The following is a 22,859-nucleotide window of genomic DNA, read 5'->3' on the forward strand; positions in this document are numbered from 1 at the left end:
GTACATACCGGTTACATAGGTACCGGTGCCATATTGGTACCGGGTTTCGGTACCCAACCCTACTGCTAAGTAGTGATTGTGTTTTTCAGCAATAGTGTGCACCCTTCATTTACAGAGAAAAGAAGGTCAGGGAAAAATCTGTAGATGGAAAAATCTCCATACAAGTTTTTTTTTTTGCATTTACTTGTTACTTTGCACTTTTTGTTAGAAAATGTTTATTTACTATTTATTCAAGTTTTTTAAGGTATCTAATATTTTGATACTTAATTTCCATGATCTAAATATTTTTAAAAATTTAAAGTTTGTTGTCATTTGGAAGTGTGTAGGCCTTCTTGCATTATTATGCTGTTACATTATGATTATATATTCAGTGGCATAAAATGGTCTTTAAAATGACAATAATATCGCTTATCGCAATTATTTCTGGGGCAATATATCGCACAACAAAAATATGTTATCGTGACAGGCCTACTCTTAGGTACTAATATGGACACTTTAGGTACTTATATGCACCTTTAAGGTAACAATATGGACTCTTTAGGTACAAAGGTGTGCCTTTTGAAAAGGTACCGCCCCAGTGACAGCTTTTGTACCTTTTTTCTGAGAGTGTTTTTCTTTTCATTTCTTTCCCTGTTTTCATTCCTTGCCTTATCTCTGCAGTTCCTTCTCATTTTCCCATTCCTCACCTTACCTTCCTTGTCCGTTTTCTTTTCTGTTTTGTTCTTTACTTACTTTTTTGTTCCTTCTCTTGTTTATCTTCCTTACCTGGTCTTTTCCTGTTACTTTTCTTGCTTCTTCTGCTCGCGTTTCATGTTCCTGTACCTGTCTTTTTCCATTTTCCTTTTCCTTTTCTTTTTCCTTTTTCCTTTTACCTTTTTCCATTTTCCTTTTCCCTTTCCCTTTCCCTTTCCCTTCATTTTCCTTTTGTTTTATTCTTTTCTTACCTTACTTGTACTTTCTCCTGTTTGTCTTCCTTATCTTTCCCTTTTCCTTTTTTCTTTTCTTGTTCCTTTTCATTTTCTTGTTTCATTTTCTGTTTTTGTGCTTTTTCTTAGTTGTCTTCTCCTTTTCCTGTTTCTTTCTTACCTTTCCTTTTACCGGTTATTTTACTTTACTGTCCCTTCCTTTTCCTCCTGTATTCAGCATTTTCTTTTCCTGGTTCTTTTCTTGTTCATTTTCCCTCTCCTTCTTTTCTTCTCCTTTCCAATGGTTTGAAATCCCTTGTTCTGAGACAACACTGTATAAATATATGGAAAGGAATCTTAATACTGTATGTTTTGACACTACACATATATTGTTGAATATGTTTTTTTTTTGTTTTTTTTGGTGTAATTATTTCATTTATACAATGAATACTAAATGGAAAAATACATAAATATCATTCAACCATGGCTATTTCACGGTACACTTTGCCAGCACCACCTCCTTACAACAAGAACTAGACCTGCTGCTTTCAATTACAAGTCCTCACTGGTTGAGAAAGATCCCAGATAAAATCACATCCCTTTCCTCCACTTCTCAGCCTCAGAAGGCTCTTGTTCTTTACGTTGCACAGCCACACCATGCCATGCTTCTGAGCTAAATACACAGTGACAGGGCTTTCATGTAGCTGAAATGGGGATACCGTATCCCTCAGCCACCCCCCATCTCAACAAGGTGGTGTTTAAAATGAGGAAATCGGTCGACCTCCTATGCGATCTCCATTTTAGTCTTGTCACGGAAAGCTGCAGGATTTTTTTCTCCTCTTTTTGAAGGCCTTTAGAAAATAATGCAACTACTGAGATCTAAAAATTAGGCTGGGAATTGATAATCAGTAGTGTTGTGTCCCTGGTAATAATTATTAAAATGCATAGCTGTGAACAAAGTAATATTTATCCAGGGGATGCGGGCATGGTTGGGGTTTAAGAAAAATCATGTGGGCCCGATTCCCTCTTTAGGCTGAAGGGGGTTTTAACAAACAGCTGCTAAGTGTGGATTAGTGGCTCTCAGCAGTGCAGACCAAAAGGCCAAACCGAAAATAGCTTATTTCTCTTTGCTTACTGATGTGAACTAGAAAATACCTCAGCCTGTGGAATCACCCCAGACTTGTTCTCTCTGCATTTTTTTTCCTTTTCAGAAGGTTAATTAACACCACCGTTTCTAGTGATGAATTATAAAGTCATGAAAAACTGAATACAAGGGAAAATTCATTTTATTAGGTATTTAATGTTGTCTAATTATAATGCAAATAGTAATATATGATTATAATGCTTCGTTGGCAATTCAGCCCATATGGGCATATGAAATAAAGAATGGGAGTAAATGACTCGTTGTCATTGGAACGTGTGAGGGTGATTCTTGTGCATAGCCTAAAGCGATCTGGCCCTAATTTCTGCTTTGTCTCTGATCCCTGGCTGCCTGTGGGATGTCCTTTTTTCCTCTCATAAAAGGTGAAATACTGAAATAATCCATTTAAGTTTCCTATTTTCCACAGTAACCTTGCCTCTAGGACATTTCTGACTGCTAGAGGTGGTGTAAAGGCAAGCATGCTAGTGCTTTTGGGGTGATCAGGAATATAAGGCCCCTGGTTGATGCAACATATGAGTAACTCAGTGTGTGTTGTAATGACCCAGCAGAAAATGTTAGTGCTCAGAATTTGATCTTTTCATATTTCTTTATGATTATTTATTTTTCTATGTATTGACTTGTGTCTTAAAACATCTTAGGAGAAAAAAAGGACAGTTGTTGACAAAATTCCTGCTATAAACAGTGCTATTTTAGTATCATTTACATATTATATATTTATTAATGTTTTGAATTAACTTTTTTTAAATTTTAATTCACTTTATGTTTAAGTAATTTTGTTATGTGTTTTTGTCTTTTTTTATATATATATTTATCTTTAATTTTTTATTTCTGTTTAGTTTGAGTAATTTTAGTACTTCAACTTAAACTTAATTCCAGGTACATTTCAAACTTTTCGAAGTTTAAACTTTATTTTATTTTATTTTATTTTATTTTATTTTATTACCAAGAATATGTTTACTTAATTTTAGTTTTTGTTAACTATAACACCACTGGCTGTAAATATAAAATTCATATGGTTTGCATATCTCTGATCTCCTGGGAGAATTGAATAAGAATTGTTTGAGTTGATGTTAAAATCTCAGATTTTTGATAGCAAATGTTGAGATCTCTTCTAAAACCCTAGAAGAGATACATTGACCACGATCTGAGAATCTGAGAAGAAACAATTGAGATATTAAAGAGACATTTTCTTTCTTTCTTATGAGAGTGCTTAAGGGGCAGTCTGATCCAAACACTAGATGATACAAAATGTGAACACATGCTAATTCTCTCTCTCTTTCTCTCCATCACCATCCAGCCTGTGGTCGTGGATTCTACAAGTCTTCATCTCAGGATCTTCAGTGTTCCCGTTGTCCCGCACACAGTTATAACGACAGAGAGGGCTCATGGAGATGTGACTGTGAGGACGGCTACTACAGAGCCCTCTCTGACCCCCCATCTGTTGCCTGCACTAGTGAGTGAGCCGTTTGTCAATCTTCCTTTCCTTTCCTTTCCTTTCCTTTCCTTTCCTTTCCTTTCCTTATCTTTATATCCACAAACTGACGTATCTCATTCCCAATTCCAAGCAATTGTCTGTTTCCTGTCAGATGAGATTTTAATTAAAAGAAGCGACAGGCACCTCTGTATTTTAAGGGGCACTGAGGCAGTCCTGGCTCACTTGGTGCCCAAGGCAAAATAAGGAGAGAGAGGAAAAAAAAACTTGTTTTAACTGCTGAGTAGTTCTTACTTAATTTAAGTATGAGACATGATAGTCCAGTCTTACAGTATTTGTCTAGCATGATTTTGTTTTGTTTTTTTAAATAATAATAAAATCAACTTAACTCAAAAATCTGAGTGGGCAGGTGTTTGGATTCAGTTTGAATGGGCATAACGATTCCGGTAATTACAGTCGGAACAAACGGAAGCAGGTCTCAGCAGTTCTTTCCTCTCCTTCCCTCCCTCTAATAACCACCTGTCCTCTTCTTTCCTCTCCTTGGCCATCTCTCTTTTTGAATAACACGTCTATTCTACAGCCATTGATGACTTATTTACACAGGCCTGACAAGGGTGAAAAGAGGCGGTGAGGGAGTTCAGGGCGAGTCGGTCTACCTGGAAATATGCTCAAAGACAGGTTCAATCAGGTAGAATCTCAGGATGTGCTTCACTTCCTGAAGACAAAGAGATGGAGAGAGCACATTAAAGCAAGGATTAGGGCTGTACGATATTGAAAAAAAAAAAAACTTTTATTGCAAGTTATTTTGACAAACATTGTTTGTTTGTTTGTTTGTTTATTTGTTTATATAGCACAGTTTAATGCAACACCAGGTTGCCCAAAGTGCTTCACAATATCACAATAAAATTACATAAAAACAAGCATAGTCTCAAATAACAACACAAATCACATAACAACATGGATACAATTTAAAATAACTAAACCTGCATCACAACAACTCCTCATTAGTCTTTAAAAGATGTGCTTTTAACACAGCTTTGAAAACCGCTAGTGAGTTAACGGATCTAATACTATGAGGGAGGTCATTCCACAGTTTTGGACCAGCTCGCGAAAAGGCTCTATCTCCCCTGTGTTTGTATTTTGTCCTAGTAACACAAAGGAGGTGTTGGTTTTCAGACCTCAGAGATCTCGTAGGGATATAAACTGATATCATACTTGACAAATACCCAGGGGCTAAATTGTGAAGGGCCATAAAAACGAAAATAAGAATCCTATAAATTATTTTAAGCCGTACCGGCAGCCAATTTAGTGACGCAAGTAATGGAGTGACTGAGTCATGTTTTTTTTTATTCTCGCCGCTGCGTTCTGGATTCTCTGTAGGCGCCCCAGTGCACCACAATCAACTCCAAAATAAAGGGAGTTACAGTAGTCCATTCGAGTGAAAACGATAGCCGTAATGGCTTTCTCCAAATCAGTGGTAGATAAAAACGGTTTCGTCTTCGCTAATAGACGGAAATGAAAAAAAAATTGTGTGTTTATTTGCCTGTCCATCTTTAATTCACTATCCAAAACGAAGCCCAAGTCTTTCACATGGGTTTTCATAAAGCCAGCCAGGTGCGTTGAATTTAAACACTGAGTCACTCAGTTTTTCTGCTTATTAACGCTAGATGACTTTAATTTTGTGAACAAAAGTGTTTATTTTAAAACAAATAAGCAGTGAAACCATTTTGTTAATGTATTTTTCTAAGAAATAATAATAAAGGATTATGCAAAACTACTTGAATAAATTAATTGATAGGACAAAAACTGACCCCATCTGTTGCCTGCACTAGTGAGTGAGCCGTTTGTCTATCGTCCTGTCCTTTCCTTTCCTTTCCTTTCCTTTCCTTTCCTTATCTTTATATCCACAAACTGACGTATCTCATTCCCAATTCCAAGCAATTGTCTGTTTCCTGTCAGATGAGATTTTAATTAAAAGAAGCGACAGGCACCTCTGTATTTTAAGGGGCACTGAGGCAGTCCTGGCTCACTTGGTGCCCAAGGCAAAATAAGGAGAGAGAGGAAAAAAAAACTTGTTTTAACTGCTGAGTAGTTCTTACTTAATTTAAGTATGAGACATGATAGTCCAGTCTTACAGTATTTGTCTAGCATGATTTTGTTTTGTTTTTTTAAATAATAATAAAATCAACTTAACTCAAAAATCTGAGTGGGCAGGTGTTTGGATTCAGTTTGAATGGGCATAACGATTCCGGTAATTACAGTCGGAACAAACGGAAGCAGGTCTCAGCAGTTCTTTCCTCTCCTTCCCTCCCTCTAATAACCACCTGTCCTCTTCTTTCCTCTCCTTGGCCATCTCTCTTTTTGAATAACACGTCTATTCTACAGCCATTGATGACTTATTTACACAGGCCTGACAAGGGTGAAAAGAGGCGGTGAGGGAGTTCAGGGCGAGTCGGTCTACCTGGAAATATGCTCAAAGACAGGTTCAATCAGGTAGAATCTCAGGATGTGCTTCACTTCCTGAAGACAAAGAGATGGAGAGAGCACATTAAAGCAAGGATTAGGGCTGTACGATATTGAAAAAAAAAAAAACTTTTATTGCAAGTTATTTTGACAAACATTGTTTGTTTGTTTGTTTGTTTATTTGTTTATATAGCACAGTTTAATGCAACACCAGGTTGCCCAAAGTGCTTCACAATATCACAATAAAATTACATAAAAACAAGCATAGTCTCAAATAACAACACAAATCACATAACAACATGGGTACAATTTAAAATAACTAAACCTGCATCATAACAACTCCTCATTAGTCTTTAAAAGATGTGCTTTTAACACAGCTTTGAAAACCGCTAGTGAGTTAACGGATCTAATACTATGAGGGAGGTCATTCCACAGTTTTGGACCAGCTCGCGAAAAGGCTCTATCTCCCCTGTGTTTGTATTTTGTCCTAGTAACACAAAGGAGGTGTTGGTTTTCAGACCTCAGAGATCTCGTAGGGATATAAACTGATATCATACTTGACAAACAGTGTTGGGAGTAACGCATTACAAAAGTAATAATATTACAGTAGTATATTACGTTTTGCTGTAACGCAGTAATATAACGCATTACTAATAAAATTTGGGTAATATTATTACTCGTTACAATCTCAGTAACGCAAGTTACAACAACATATTACTAACACCGCAAAACAGCACCAGAGAAAAAAATCCCGCGGGTAAAATAGTTTGTCTATTTCCTGATGCTGGAATTAAATGGTTGAGATGACTGCAGAGACGGATTCTACATTTGTGAGATGGACACACTCCTGTTAATAGATACATTTTTTTTAAAATAAATTAACAATTTTTATTCACAAAGAACACAAATGTTTCTTGAACACTAAGTGAGAATGATTTTGTAACACTGAAGACTGGAGTAATGGCTGCTGAAAATTCAGCTTTGCCATCACAGGAATAAATTACATTTTAAAATATATTCAAATAGAAAAAGATACATTTTTTGGTAATAATATTTCTTACTTTCTTAGTATTTTTGATCAAACACATGTAGCAACATTAAAAAATCTTACCAAACTTTTGGACAGTAGTGTAGAACGATGTAGGCCACACCAAGCATTGTTAAATCACAAAGACATAACGTTAAAGAAGAAATCCAGATGCACAAAGAATTAAGGGAGGATTCTAAATCACAGTGAGTCATAAAGGATCTGGCAAGAGTTTGGGATAATAAGGATGTGACAGGAGGGAAAAAATGCAAATCAAGGGGTAAAACAAAAAACTTTTAACAAACATAAATCGCATCTCTTTTGAAGTGTTGTGCATGCAAAATACTGTCCTCACCAGACTTGTCTTAATTATCTTGGGATTAAGTTATTGTGACCATCTGAATTGTCTGGGATGAAGATTTCTTTTTTGGGGATTTAAAGCCTCATGGAACTGAATGGTAATTGGGGGTGAATTTACATTCGCTGAATAAACACCCTGATGGACAGCTTTTTAAATGAGCGAGGTGTAAACCTACCGAATCTTAAGCTCTGTCAATACGCACTCAGCTCCTCAGAACACAGATTAAGAGCGGCCTTAATGAAATTCAGATTTCCAGAGTGAAAGGAATTAATATTCACTTGAAGAAAGGTCTGTCATTGTTGAAAGGAAGAAAAAAACAGCACAAAGTTTCTCAGAAATATTCACTTATTTGAGATTTTATCTACAGTACAAAATAATCCCAATGGCATGGCATACATTCTCCCGGTTTACCACAACCTGTGAGGCGTCAAGATAAATGGGCGATACTTAAGCGAGCCTGCTGCGTTCGAGAGAAGTTTTTTTTCTTTTTAGATAGAACGAAAGAAGGGAGTTCTTGACAGCTTTCAGAGATGACATCAATCACTCGACAGCTGCGCATGGTGTCGGCACTAGCGAAGGTCTGGAAGGGGCGGTAGGAGGGTGGGACTTTGTGACAGAGAGAAAAAGAGGAAAAGGAGAGCGGGATACATTGAAAAAGTGAGAAAGAAAGTAAGAGAAAGTGAGAGTGCGTAACCTACATACTCTCTTTTCAGCTCTCTTCAAGCTCTGGAATCGTCACCTCCATTCGTTGACATGTCCCTGAGGGTGAGACTTTCCTTTTTCCCACAGTTGCTAAGGGACAGGAGTACAGTAATAAAACCAGCCTCTCTCGACCATCTCTCTCTGGCTCCATCCCTCAATCTAGCCATGGTGCTTGGTACAAGTAAGGCCAAAGTTCAGGTACCATGTTTGTAGATTAAGGATTAGTGGCTGGACACGGTTCAGAAGTAGCGGCCCTCTGGGACCCTCATTAGTGTGGTGAGTCTTAAAGGGATAGACACTCAAAAAATGAAATATCTCATTTACTCATCCTCATGTTATTCCAAACCGGTATGACTTTCTTTCTTCTGTGGCAAAAAAAATCACTATAAATACAACCCGTATAGACTCTACCTTTTAAAAATTTTGTGTTCAGTTTTTTTTTCTCTTCAGAAAGGATGCATTAAATTGATTAAAAGTGATAGTACAGACTTTTTCATTGTTACAAAATAAATGCTGTTCTTTTGAACAGAGTATCATGATTTCCACAAAAAATATTTAGCAGAACTGTTTTTTTTTAACATTGATAAAAATAAGAAATATTCCTTGAGCAGTAAATCAGCTATTAGATTGATTTCTGACGTATCATGTGACGCTGAAGACTGGAGTAATGGCTGCTGAAAACTCAATTTGACCATTCCAAGGAATAAAAAAAAACATTTCACAATATGTTCAAACAAAACAATTATTTTTAATTATAATAATATTTCTCAATATTGCTGTTTTTACTGTATTTTTGATCAAATAAATAAGAGACTTCATTAAACACATTACAATATCCTTTGAATGGAAGAGTATATACTATGTTTTTTGCTTTTGTGTAACAAGCAGACCGAAATTTAAGTCATTATTCACTCCAAAATTGACTGCAAAAGATATATTGTCAACAAAAATGTCATTACCTTTCATTAAATTGAAAATAGGATATTTGTTAAGATTCATCTTCTGTGTTCCACAGAAAAAAATTAAGTCATACAGGATTGGAACGGCTTGAGGGTGAGTGACTGACAAGATTTTTGGGTCCATTATCCTTTACTAGGAGGAGTAGCACTAAGACAGCCAAGAGCTGCTCAATGTGCAGATAACAACTGGATTCCTGAGTTAAGCTCCAGTGCTGCTTGGCCTCACACACGCACGCACACACACACACACACACATACACACACACACACACACACACACACACACACAAGATCAGCAGGTTGACCTAATTAACATTCTCTCACAGGAAAACAGCAAGGGTAAGAATCGTGACCACATTTTTCTAAATTTAAAGATGATTTTATTATCTTTTTTCACATTTATTATCTCACTTTTTGGATTGGAAGGATATTCAGCTCCTTTACATGTTAAAAATCACTGTTAGAAATGTCAGTTAATCTCATCTGCCAGACTTTTGACTAAAGGCTTAAAGTGTGGTCCACATTGCAGCCAAGAACAGCCTATTTGGACAGGGCAAGACCTGCATATAAAGCGATCAATCACATTTTATGTTTTTACACGCCATTTAAGGGCGGGTTTATCTGAAATAGATTATACCACAACAATAGACCGCTGTGGAAAAAAATCATTGAGATGGCACGGCCCTTTCCGTGAACGACTGTACAGAAAACACAGGAAAAAATAGAAGAGAAGTTAGCAGTTTTGTGTGTAATCTTCATCAGATACTCCGTGAACAGACTGTGGGCGGTTTGAGGCTATACAATCTATAAAGTTAAACTTATTTTAAAAGAAGGTTCAAGGGGAAAGCAAAACGAACGAGTGTGAAAGAGTGCACACAGGCTTTAAGCAAGCTTCATACCCATTAAAAGAATAGTTTGGTTTGTGGTGTAGAGAATCAAGCTGTCTGTGGCAGATATTTGTCCCAGTTTCCCCCATACATCCTCCAGTGTCCCTGCAGAATCAATCTCAAAGCAGACTGCAGAGGAGATGACAGATTACATATATAGAAACACATATGCACTCGTGTGTGAAAGAGCAAATGAGAGCAGTAAACTCGGAGGGCATTTTGTTGTTAACCAGCAGACGATGACGCTCTCAACAGTGAATAAAAAAAAAAGATGACTGCAGGACTCTCCAGACGACAGATGTACACTCGACAGGAAAGTCTTTAGTCTTTTTCATTCTATACTCGTTGTTTTCACCCTGTACTTTAAAAAAAAAGAAAAAAAAATGAGAAGAAAATATTTTCATAAATGCCAAATGTTCGATTGTGATTCCATGTATACAAAGAGATAAATGATACTATTTTAATTATAATAATAAAAAAAAAAAGTTCATTATGCGTTTGCCATATGCAAATGAAAATCATGTCCTTCCAAACCTGTAAGACCTTTGTTCATCTTTGGAACACAAAATTAAGATTATTTCCATGTGACATCAGTGGTTCAACCTTGCATCATGGTACTGTCGTGAACGTGCATCAACTGACACGGAAGAGAAGAAATTGTTGAATAAAGTTGTTATTTTTGTTTTCTTTGTGCACGAAAGTATTCTCGCAGTTTCATAAAATTAAGGTTGAACGATTGATGTCATATGGCCTATTTTAATGATGTCCTTACTACCTTTCTGGGCCTTGAATGTGGCAGTTGCGTTGCTGTCTATGCAGGGTCAGAAAGCCCTCAGATTTCATCAAAAATATCTTATTTTATGTTCTGAAGATGAACAAAGGTCTTACGTGTTTGGAACAACATGAAGGTGAGTAATTAATGACAGAATTAAAATTTTTGGGTGAACTATCCCTTTAAATATTTGCTTGGATTATTTTTGGGTGAACTATCCCTTTAAATATTTGCTTGGATATGTCTAAAACATGAATTTGTTCTACATCTAGATCAGGCGTGGTGCCTTGTAAGCCATCTGAAACCACCGTACCTTCATACAAAAACATTGTGCATTAAGTGATTGACGGACCAGGCAGTTTCGCACAAAGCCTCAAATCATGAAATTTGAACAACATCATGGATTGTTATTAGATTACAGTGCTTTTATTTAACATTTTGCAATAATTAAATCGATAGGAACTTTCCAGTAGTGATTCATCTCAGTGCTACCTTGTCGCTTGAATAGATATGCTCAATCACAGCTTGACTTGAGTCCCTTCCTGTCTCAGCTGTCCATTTAAAGATAAACAATCCCTTGATCTCTGCCACTGAAGAGCAGAATGAGAAGGCCCTGCCAAATGGAGCCATTAGTGTTATTATTCTTATTCTTATAGGTAACCATAGAAATAGAATACTAAAGTCTCAGGAGGATGAGTGTGTGTGTGTGTTGCGGCTCTCCCCGAGGGGAATGGAGTAGGAGGGACATCATTAGCATCAGTAGGTGACGTTGTGCTTGGTGCTTGAGAGATAGATACAGAGAAGAGAGAGATGGAGAGATGGACCACATCTCTTCACCTGCCACAGGTGGCCCTTTCATCTCCTCCGTTCACTCGTTCCCCTCCTACTTTGATGAATATGGATGGATGTGTGTGCCATTAGCTTTAATGAGGAGCAAACTTTAAGTGTCATATTAACCATTCACACAATTCTAATGCTTGCTCTTTCCCCTCATTCATATGCATTGAGTGTTTTGTTAGTAAATTTTCCCAGTTTGTCCCCAGACAGGCGGTACTGGCGACACACGACTTTGCGTTTTGTAGCGACAAAATGACCTCAACATCACTTAGGTAAAAATGCAAACTTTATTTCAGAATGCCCAAAGTATACTACCCAATATAGACAGTATATGCAAAGTATACCGGTACCATATCATTTATCAGTTCATATTAGAGATACAGGGCCAGTTTTACTAACAGCTTGCGCCAGTGCAAACTATCTTTTGGCATTAAAATAGTACTGTCAGGACGAATTAGCGCTGAAAAAGCGTGGACATAGTTATTTTTGCACCTGACCTTATTGAATATGCATTTGTAGGAGTTTCCCGTGCAGACGCAAAAGTTATGGGAGGAGAGTATTAAAATGAATCACGCAATGCGATTTACTAACGTTTGCACTTGTCAAATTACTGGTATTTGTGCCATTATTTAACGCCCAAAAAAACTTGTCTTAAACTATTTTGCACTTGAAATGGCTGCATTTATTGTTGCTAGGAGAAGGCACCCCAGAGAACAGACAGTGCATGGTAGAAGGGAGAGGATTTTTTCCACACGTATTAATTTATTTGGAATGCAAGAAGAACACATTATGCGAACATATCTTTTGCCAAGCCATGTTATTATTAATTTGCTTCAGGAAATAAAAGACAACTTTGAACCCTCAACTAGGAGTCACGCAATACCAGGTCTATCAAAACTTCTTGCAAACCTTCATATTTTGGCCTCCAGCTCATTTCAACATACTGTGGCTTCTTTATTTCTTTATTCTTTATTTGTGACTACGCTAATTTGCGCTGCGCTTGGTATATTGCGTTGGTCGATATGTAAATGAGATATTGCGTCTGTGTTCTTTAATTTGCGCAGTTGTTAGTAAATCAATCGCAGAAATTTCCACACCCATCGGCGCTGTTTTGGATTTACGCTGGCCCACGGTATTTAATTTACCTGTATCGGATGATATTTCATACTCAGTTACACTACTTTTACATTTAGATTACTTTTGCCATTTTTTTTTGTGGACAGCTGTTTTTATAAATAATCTGTAAACTACAAAAAGACAAAAACCAATAAAAACTATCTGCAGATTTTGAATTCCAATGAGAGACGTCATTGGTGGACATTTTCACCTCTTGCTAACATTTCTTATTTTTTTAAATGCTCACCAGTTGCTCTGTTGTCAATCCCACAATCCCTCTCGTGAGCCCAGCTCCACTAGAGAACAGATTGAAAACGCCTATTCAGCTCCACACCAGTGGACATGTACGGGTCGCTATTTCACTTTGAGGTACAAAAATCGAACCTCTCCAAAACGGCAAACCCATGATGCAAGACCATCACAAAGACGAGTTCTAATAAAAGAGATATTGAACAGACAGCGGTGCCGTTATAAAAACATCAGGGTGATAAAAGCAAGGGCTTGGTGGTTGGATAAAAGTAGCAAAGTATAAATCATTGCTTTATGAGACGCGCCAGATTTCTTGGCACTGGCGGGGATTAGGGGATGATGGGTTGTTTTCCACTGTGGTCATCTGTCTGTGAGCTGGTTATTGTAGGCTGAGCGGAATCCTGCACTGTTGCTATTGTCGGGGCGACAACTTGCTCATGATCTGACTCTTAAATTCTGGAAGTGACTCAGACTCCCTGTCTTCCATGGCTTAGACTTCCTGTCACCCTGGCAATAAAAAAAAAATAGTTTTGCCAATTGTATCACCTCTTTTCTTTCCACAGGAAACTCATAACTCCCTGGCTCAGTAATGAAATGCTATCGAGTAGATGAGTACCAAGGCGGTCTTATCTCAAGGTTTTCTACCTTGAAACAGTATCTCGTTTTTCATCATTTCATTGTTTTGCTACATCCCTGGTCTACATCGACCTTGGTAGCACTCAAGTTCAACTCCCCAGCATTCTTCAGCATAACATCTCTATGCATCTAGGTTACGGTATAACTGCATGTCAGGATTTGCCAAGGGCCCAGATTTTTCATATTTCCATGGTGTTTTTGTCTCGAGTGCTATTAAATATGTCACATGTTTATCTAAGCATCCCCCTCTTTTCTTACTACAGGGCCACCATCAGCACCTCAGAACCTGCTTTACAACATCAACCACACCACCGTCAGCCTAGAGTGGACCCCGCCGGCAGACACGGGCGGCCGTAACGACGTGACGTACCGGATTATATGCCGCCGCTGCACCTGGGAACCGGAAGAGTGCTTTCCTTGCGGGAGCAATGTTGGCTACGCGCCACAGCAGAGTGGATTAACGGACACCTACGTCACCATCACCGACCTGTTAGCGCACGCAAACTACACCTTTGAGGTCGAGGCTGTGAACGGCGTGTCCGACCTCAGCCGTACCCAGCGACTGTTTGCGGCCATCAGCATCGCAACCAGCCAAGCAGGTAAGAGGTTTGGACTTTGGTGGCTATTCGGCTTGACACCATTCTGATGTGCTTTTGATGCTTTTTTTTAGGCAAGAGGGAAGTTCTGGTGTTTTTCATGTTGCTTGGTTGGACGGCACTCTCAACTCAAGACTGTATAATTTCCAACTAGTGCATTCACGTTTCTGTACTTACCGCCATTGGGATAATTGAACAAATTATCTGGCAACTGTGTTCCTGCAGTTCATAATTTGTGGTTTTGTGGCGACTATACAGTGGTGAACAGCAACAGATGATAAATAATAGAAGTCAAGCACAAGAATACCTCTCTCGTTTCCCCTTTAGTTTTTATTGTCTGCCAGAAGAAACGCCACCTTTAAATATCACTTACAGTCGCCATGGTTGACATTTCCGCAAGACTCTTTGTTGAATTCTTGATAAATGATATGAGCTTTCACTTTATCCCCTGAAATTAAATGGGTGGCAAATGCTTGCATTGGTGCTGAAGTCATGGCCGCAAACATTATTAGCTCGACGAGTGGTTGCCTGTCTTTGGCTCTCCCTCTTTCTCTCACGCTCGCTCTCTCGGGAGTTGGCCATAATTTAAGAGCTGTTTCTGAGACTGCACATGCTAGAGAAATGCATGTTTTTAATGAACTATTTTTATGGATCTGCAAAACAAGATTTCTCTTTCATGCCCAAGCATCCATGAAATACAATTTGCCATCAAATGCATACTGGTTCTGGTCATTAACAAGAGGTTAGTAGACAGTGATAGCTTAGCACCGCGCTTCAGCAACTAGCGCATAGACTGCAGTGTTGTTGTACGTGCACACATACAATATTTGACTGTTTCGTTGTGAGTCTTTGTTGTTTAGGAAATCTGTGTCTGATATGTTACCTAGGGATGGTCACAATGGCTGACTAATCGACTAGTCATCCAACAACTGACTAGTCGATTAGTGAAGCTGACTTTTTCATCTAGATAATATATAATATTTGTATCTAGACATATATGTTGATTAGTTTATATAGATTTTTAAATAATGTATGTCTAAAATAAATTCAAAATCTATAATATAATATATAATATTAGAAATATAAATGTATTTTATCCAGTTTTTTTCACTTGCTAATAATAATAACACCATAATTTATGTAGACATGTGTTGACTGGGTTATCAAGATTTATTTATTTATTTTGTTAAATATATATATTAAATATATGTTAAATATTTTGTCCAATATATACTGTATATGATCTAAAATATACATTATTTTCTATATATTTCTAAATGTATCATTATAATAAATAATTTATCTAGAAATTGTATAATATTTTATCTAGATATATGTTGACTAGTTTATCTAGATATCTAGAACATTTGTAATAATTATATCTAGACATGAATACCCTAGTAAAAAAGTAATATATTTAAAATGCACTTATTTCATACTTAGTTAAAATCTATTAACATTTATTGACGTATCGCTCGAGACTGATATAAAAGTTATATTTAAACTTTATTTGGAGTACTACTTGTACACATTGCACATTTCTGAATATTAAGCCTAAATGTGTTTTAATGTCACTGTTGATGAGGATTGTATGATCTTTAATAAATATGTCTTTAAATGCTAGATATTTAAAGTGTACATGAAGTATACTTGCAATAGTTCAACTTTAGCACAATTAAATATAATTCAGTATATCTTTATTTGGACTTCAGCACTACTTCTGCACAATTAAAGTGCATTAAGCACAAAATAAGTTGACTTTACAGTAAGTATACCAGTTTAGTATATTTAAATAAATACATAGTAGTATATTTATTTTTCACTAGGGTATGTTGCATAGTTTATCTCTTTTTGTCTGCAAAATATATAATATTGAATATTTTAAATATGTAGTCTATTTTCTCTTTATCTAGATTATTATATGTTATTCTCATCTAAACACCATGCTAAGTAAAGCACCTAAGATCTTCAAGACAGATATTTTTGGCTGTTGTGTTGCGCCTCGAGAATCCTGCTTCCTGTTCCATTCTGTTGTGCTTAGTTCAGCTCTTTTGGAATGCAGGAATGTGTTTTATGTAAACACTGTCAAAGAAATACAAAAAAAAGGTTCTTTTTAATCTAGACCAATTAGTCATCCAGTCATTCAGGTAACTTACAGACTCGTTGATTCTGACAGTGTGTAGTTTTGTACATCCCTAGTGTTTCACCACCTGCATTCAAAACTCAAGCTCTCATTTGCATTTTTGTTGTTTTTATGGTTTGCAAACAAAACAAGGTCAGTGACAGGATAACACAAGCAGCTCATGCATGCACGTGTTCACAGAGAGATGAGGGAAGAGACACAGAGGGAGAGGCGATAATGACCGGCAGCCAGTAAAATGAGAGAGGAACGGAGCCGAGGAGGAAGGGGAGAGGGGATGATGTATGTTTCATGACAGGGATCGTGACAGAGACACTCGCTGGAGTAAGGAGCCACAAGGACACACGGACACCTTGGTAGGTTAGGAGCAGAGAGAGAAAGCGAGATAAGGGACAGAGAGAGCGGGGGAAAAGACCCTTGTCTCAAAGTGAGAGCCGGCCGTAATTATGTCTGGCATACTGACAACAGACAATTACACCAGCCACCCTGGGCAATATTTAGTCATTAGTTATTGTCAGATTGAGAAAATATATTAGTAAAGCCCTGTTTTCTGTAGTGCCAGTATTACCTGTTTCATTTTTCATGTCTTTCAAACTACAGAGTAGGCCAAAAATGGAGGACAGAATAAAAATGTCCTATTTGAATGTGAATAGATTCTATGGTAGAAGGGAGAGGATTTTTTCCACACGTATTAATTTATTTGGAATGCAAGAAGAACACATTATGCGAACATATCTTTTGCCAAGCCATGTTATTATTAATTTGCTTCAGGAAATAAAAGACAACTTTGAACCCTCAACTAGGAGTCACGCAATACCAGGTCTATCAAAACTTCTTGCAAACCTTCATATTTTGGCCTCCAGCTCATTTCAACATACTGTGGCTTCTTTATTTCTTTATTCTTTATTTGTGACTACGCTAATTTGCGCTGCGCTTGGTATATTGCGTTGGTCGATATGTAAATGAGATATTGCGTCTGTGTTCTTTAATTTGCGCAGTTGTTAGTAAATCAATCGCAGAAATTTCCACACCCATCGGCGCTGTTTTGGATTTACGCTGGCCCACGGTATTTAATTTACCTGTATCGGATGATATTTCATACTCAGTTACACTACTTTTACATTTAGATTACTTTTGCCATTTTTTTTTGTGGACAGCTGTTTTTATAAATAATCTGTAAACTACAAAAAGACAAAAACCAATAAAAACTATCTGCAGATTTTGAATTCCAATGAGAGACGTCATTGGTGGACATTTTCACCTCTTGCTAACATTTCTTATTTTTTTAAATGCTCACCAGTTGCTCTGTTGTCAATCCCACAATCCCTCTCGTGAGCCCAGCTCCACTAGAGAACAGATTGAAAACGCCTATTCAGCTCCACACCAGTGGACATGTACGGGTCGCTATTTCACTTTGAGGTACAAAAATCGAACCTCTCCAAAACGGCAAACCCATGATGCAAGACCATCACAAAGACGAGTTCTAATAAAAGAGATATTGAACAGACAGCGGTGCCGTTATAAAAACATCAGGGTGATAAAAGCAAGGGCTTGGTGGTTGGATAAAAGTAGCAAAGTATAAATCATTGCTTTATGAGACGCGCCAGATTCCTTGGCACTGGCGGGGATTAGGGGATGATGGGTTGTTTTCCACTGTGGTCATCTGTCTGTGAGCTGGTTATTGTAGGCTGAGCGGAATCCTGCACTGTTGCTATTGTCGGGGCGACAACTTGCTCATGATCTGACTCTTAAATTCTGGAAGTGACTCAGACTCCCTGTCTTCCATGGCTTAGACTTCCTGTCACCCTGGCAATAAAAAAAAAATAGTTTTGCCAATTGTATCACCTCTTTTCTTTCCACAGGAAACTCATAACTCCCTGGCTCAGTAATGAAATGCTATCGAGTAGATGAGTACCAAGGCGGTCTTATCTCAAGGTTTTCTACCTTGAAACAGTATCTCGTTTTTCATCATTTCATTGTTTTGCTACATCCCTGGTCTACATCGACCTTGGTAGCACTCAAGTTCAACTCCCCAGCATTCTTCAGCATAACATCTCTATGCATCTAGGTTACGGTATAACTGCATGTCAGGATTTGCCAAGGGCCCAGATTTTTCATATTTCCATGGTGTTTTTGTCTCGAGTGCTATTAAATATGTCACATGTTTATCTAAGCATCCCCCTCTTTTCTTACTACAGGGCCACCATCAGCACCTCAGAACCTGCTTTACAACATCAACCACACCACCGTCAGCCTAGAGTGGACCCCGCCGGCAGACACGGGCGGCCGTAACGACGTGACGTACCGGATTATATGCCGCCGCTGCACCTGGGAACCGGAAGAGTGCTTTCCTTGCGGGAGCAATGTTGGCTACGCGCCACAGCAGAGTGGATTAACGGACACCTACGTCACCATCACCGACCTGTTAGCGCACGCAAACTACACCTTTGAGGTCGAGGCTGTGAACGGCGTGTCCGACCTCAGCCGTACCCAGCGACTGTTTGCGGCCATCAGCATCGCAACCAGCCAAGCAGGTAAGAGGTTTGGACTTTGGTGGCTATTCGGCTTGACACCATTCTGATGTGCTTTTGATGCTTTTTTTTAGGCAAGAGGGAAGTTCTGGTGTTTTTCATGTTGCTTGGTTGGACGGCACTCTCAACTCAAGACTGTATAATTTCCAACTAGTGCATTCACGTTTCTGTACTTACCGCCATTGGGATAATTGAACAAATTATCTGGCAACTGTGTTCCTGCAGTTCATAATTTGTGGTTTTGTGGCGACTATACAGTGGTGAACAGCAACAGATGATAAATAATAGAAGTCAAGCACAAGAATACCTCTCTCGTTTCCCCTTTAGTTTTTATTGTCTGCCAGAAGAAACGCCACCTTTAAATATCACTTACAGTCGCCATGGTTGACATTTCCGCAAGACTCTTTGTTGAATTCTTGATAAATGATATGAGCTTTCACTTTATCCCCTGAAATTAAATGGGTGGCAAATGCTTGCATTGGTGCTGAAGTCATGGCCGCAAACATTATTAGCTCGACGAGTGGTTGCCTGTCTTTGGCTCTCCCTCTTTCTCTCACGCTCGCTCTCTCGGGAGTTGGCCATAATTTAAGAGCTGTTTCTGAGACTGCACATGCTAGAGAAATGCATGTTTTTAATGAACTATTTTTATGGATCTGCAAAACAAGATTTCTCTTTCATGCCCAAGCATCCATGAAATACAATTTGCCATCAAATGCATACTGGTTCTGGTCATTAACAAGAGGTTAGTAGACAGTGATAGCTTAGCACCGCGCTTCAGCAACTAGCGCATAGACTGCAGTGTTGTTGTACGTGCACACATACAATATTTGACTGTTTCGTTGTGAGTCTTTGTTGTTTAGGAAATCTGTGTCTGATATGTTACCTAGGGATGGTCACAATGGCTGACTAATCGACTAGTCATCCAACAACTGACTAGTCGATTAGTGAAGCTGACTTTTTCATCTAGATAATATATAATATTTGTATCTAGACATATATGTTGATTAGTTTATATAGATTTTTAAATAATGTATGTCTAAAATAAATTCAAAATCTATAATATAATATATAATATTAGAAATATAAATGTATTTTATCCAGTTTTTTTCACTTGCTAATAATAATAACACCATAATTTATGTAGACATGTGTTGACTGGGTTATCAAGATTTATTTATTTATTTTGTTAAATATATATATTAAATATATGTTAAATATTTTGTCCAATATATACTGTATATGATCTAAAATATACATTATTTTCTATATATTTCTAAATGTATCATTATAATAAATAATTTATCTAGAAATTGTATAATATTTTATCTAGATATATGTTGACTAGTTTATCTAGATATCTAGAACATTTGTAATAATTATATCTAGACATGAATACCCTAGTAAAAAAGTAATATATTTAAAATGCACTTATTTCATACTTAGTTAAAATCTATTAACATTTATTGACGTATCGCTCGAGACTGATATAAAAGTTATATTTAAACTTTATTTGGAGTACTACTTGTACACATTGCACATTTCTGAATATTAAGCCTAAATGTGTTTTAATGTCACTGTTGATGAGGATTGTATGATCTTTAATAAATATGTCTTTAAATGCTAGATATTTAAAGTGTACATGAAGTATACTTGCAATAGTTCAACTTTAGCACAATTAAATATAATTCAGTATATCTTTATTTGGACTTCAGCACTACTTCTGCACAATTAAAGTGCATTAAGCACAAAATAAGTTGACTTTACAGTAAGTATACCAGTTTAGTATATTTAAATAAATACATAGTAGTATATTTATTTTTCACTAGGGTATGTTGCATAGTTTATCTCTTTTTGTCTGCAAAATATATAATATTGAATATTTTAAATATGTAGTCTATTTTCTCTTTATCTAGATTATTATATGTTATTCTCATCTAAACACCATGCTAAGTAAAGCACCTAAGATCTTCAAGACAGATATTTTTGGCTGTTGTGTTGCGCCTCGAGAATCCTGCTTCCTGTTCCATTCTGTTGTGCTTAGTTCAGCTCTTTTGGAATGCAGGAATGTGTTTTATGTAAACACTGTCAAAGAAATACAAAAAAAAGGTTCTTTTTAATCTAGACCAATTAGTTCTAATAAAAGAGATATTGAACAGACAGCGGTGCCGTTATAAAAACATCAGGGTGATAAAAGCAAGGGCTTGGTGGTTGGATAAAAGTAGCAAAGTATAAATCATTGCTTTATGAGACGCGCCAGATTCCTTGGCACTGGCGGGGATTAGGGGATGATGGGTTGTTTTCCACTGTGGTCATCTGTCTGTGAGCTGGTTATTGTAGGCTGAGCGGAATCCTGCACTGTTGCTATTGTCGGGGCGACAACTTGCTCATGATCTGACTCTTAAATTCTGGAAGTGACTCCATGGCTTAGACTCCCTGTCACACTGGCAGTCAAAAAAAAAAGTGTTTTGCCAATTGTATCACCTCTTTTCTTTCCACAGGAAACTCATAACTCCCTGGCTCAGTAATGAAATGCTATCGAGTAGATGAGTACCAAGGCGGTCTTATCTCAAGGTTTTCTACCTTGAAACAGTATCTCGTTTTTCATCATTTCATTGTTTTGCTACATCCCTGGTCTACATCGACCTTGGTAGCACTCAAGTTCAACTCCCCAGCATTCTTCAGCATAACATCTCTATGCATCTAGGTTACGGTATAACTGCATGTCAGGATTTGCCAAGGGCCCAGATTTTTCATATTTCCATGGTGTTTTTGTCTCGAGTGCTATTAAATATGTCACATGTTTATCTAAGCATCCCCCTCTTTTCTTACTACAGGGCCACCATCAGCACCTCAGAACCTGCTTTACAACATCAACCACACCACCGTCAGCCTAGAGTGGACCCCGCCGGCAGACACGGGCGGCCGTAACGACGTGACGTACCGGATTATTTGCCGCCGCTGCACCTGGGAACCGGAAGAGTGCTTTCCTTGCGGGAGCAATGTTGGCTACGCGCCACAGCAGAGTGGATTAACGGACACCTACGTCACCATCACCGACCTGTTAGCGCACGCAAACTACACCTTTGAGGTCGAGGCTGTGAACGGCGTGTCCGACCTCAGCCGTACCCAGCGACTGTTTGCGGCCATCAGCATCGCAACCAGCCAAGCAGGTAAGAGGTTTGGACTTTGGTGGCTATTCGGCTTGACACCATTCTGATGTGCTTTTGATGCTTTTTTTTAGGCAAGAGGGAAGTTCTGGTGTTTTTCATGTTGCTTGGTTGGACGGCACTCTCAACTCAAGACTGTATAATTTCCAACTAGTGCATTCACGTTTCTGTACTTACCGCCATTGGGATAATTGAACAAATTATCTGGCAACTGTGTTCCTGCAGTTCATAATTTGTGGTTTTGTGGCGACTATACAGTGGTGAACAGCAACAGATGATAAATAATAGAAGTCAAGCACAAGAATACCTCTCTCGTTTCCCCTTTAGTTTTTATTGTCTGCCAGAAGAAACGCCACCTTTAAATATCACTTACAGTCGCCATGGTTGACATTTCCGCAAGACTCTTTGTTGAATTCTTGATAAATGATATGAGCTTTCACTTTATCCCCTGAAATTAAATGGGTGGCAAATGCTTGCATTGGTGCTGAAGTCATGGCCGCAAACATTATTAGCTCGACGAGTGGTTGCCTGTCTTTGGCTCTCCCTCTTTCTCTCACGCTCGCTCTCTCGGGAGTTGGCCATAATTTAAGAGCTGTTTCTGAGACTGCACATGCTAGAGAAATGCATGTTTTTAATGAACTATTTTTATGGATCTGCAAAACAAGATTTCTCTTTCATGCCCAAGCATCCATGAAATACAATTTGCCATCAAATGCATACTGGTTCTGGTCATTAACAAGAGGTTAGTAGACAGTGATAGCTTAGCACCGCGCTTCAGCAACTAGCGCATAGACTGCAGTGTTGTTGTACGTGCACACATACAATATTTGACTGTTTCGTTGTGAGTCTTTGTTGTTTAGGAAATCTGTGTCTGATATGTTACCTAGGGATGGTCACAATGGCTGACTAATCGACTA

The 22,859-nt window shown here is 37.9% G+C and overlaps 2 protein-coding genes across 2 annotated transcripts in view; both read left to right on the forward strand.

Moving 5' to 3' along the window:
- The window catches only part of LOC107737385 (ephrin type-A receptor 7-like), a 33,192-nt gene extending 18,856 nt beyond the window's left edge, over positions 1-14,336 (forward strand). The window contains exons 4-7 of the mRNA XM_016548871.1: positions 3,365-3,520; positions 13,772-14,114; positions 14,179-14,241; positions 14,330-14,336. Of these exons, the coding sequence (XP_016404357.1) occupies positions 3,365-3,520; positions 13,772-14,114; positions 14,179-14,241; positions 14,330-14,336 (569 nt within the window). The remainder of the gene's footprint in view (positions 1-3,364; positions 3,521-13,771; positions 14,115-14,178; positions 14,242-14,329) is intronic.
- A 3,966-nt stretch (positions 14,337-18,302) lies between these two features.
- Positions 18,303-22,859, forward strand: part of LOC107737387 (ephrin type-A receptor 7-like) — a 72,462-nt gene continuing 67,905 nt past the window's right edge. The window contains exons 1-4 of the mRNA XM_016548872.1: positions 18,303-18,318; positions 18,443-18,778; positions 21,366-21,485; positions 21,586-21,945. Coding sequence (XP_016404358.1) covers positions 18,303-18,318; positions 18,443-18,778; positions 21,366-21,485; positions 21,586-21,945 — 832 coding nt within the window. The remainder of the gene's footprint in view (positions 18,319-18,442; positions 18,779-21,365; positions 21,486-21,585; positions 21,946-22,859) is intronic.

Source organism: Sinocyclocheilus rhinocerous, unplaced genomic scaffold, assembly GCF_001515625.1.
Source record: "Sinocyclocheilus rhinocerous isolate Xijiao unplaced genomic scaffold, SAMN03320098_v1.1 scaffold1035, whole genome shotgun sequence".
NCBI classification, from domain to species: Eukaryota; Metazoa; Chordata; class Actinopteri; order Cypriniformes; family Cyprinidae; genus Sinocyclocheilus; species Sinocyclocheilus rhinocerous.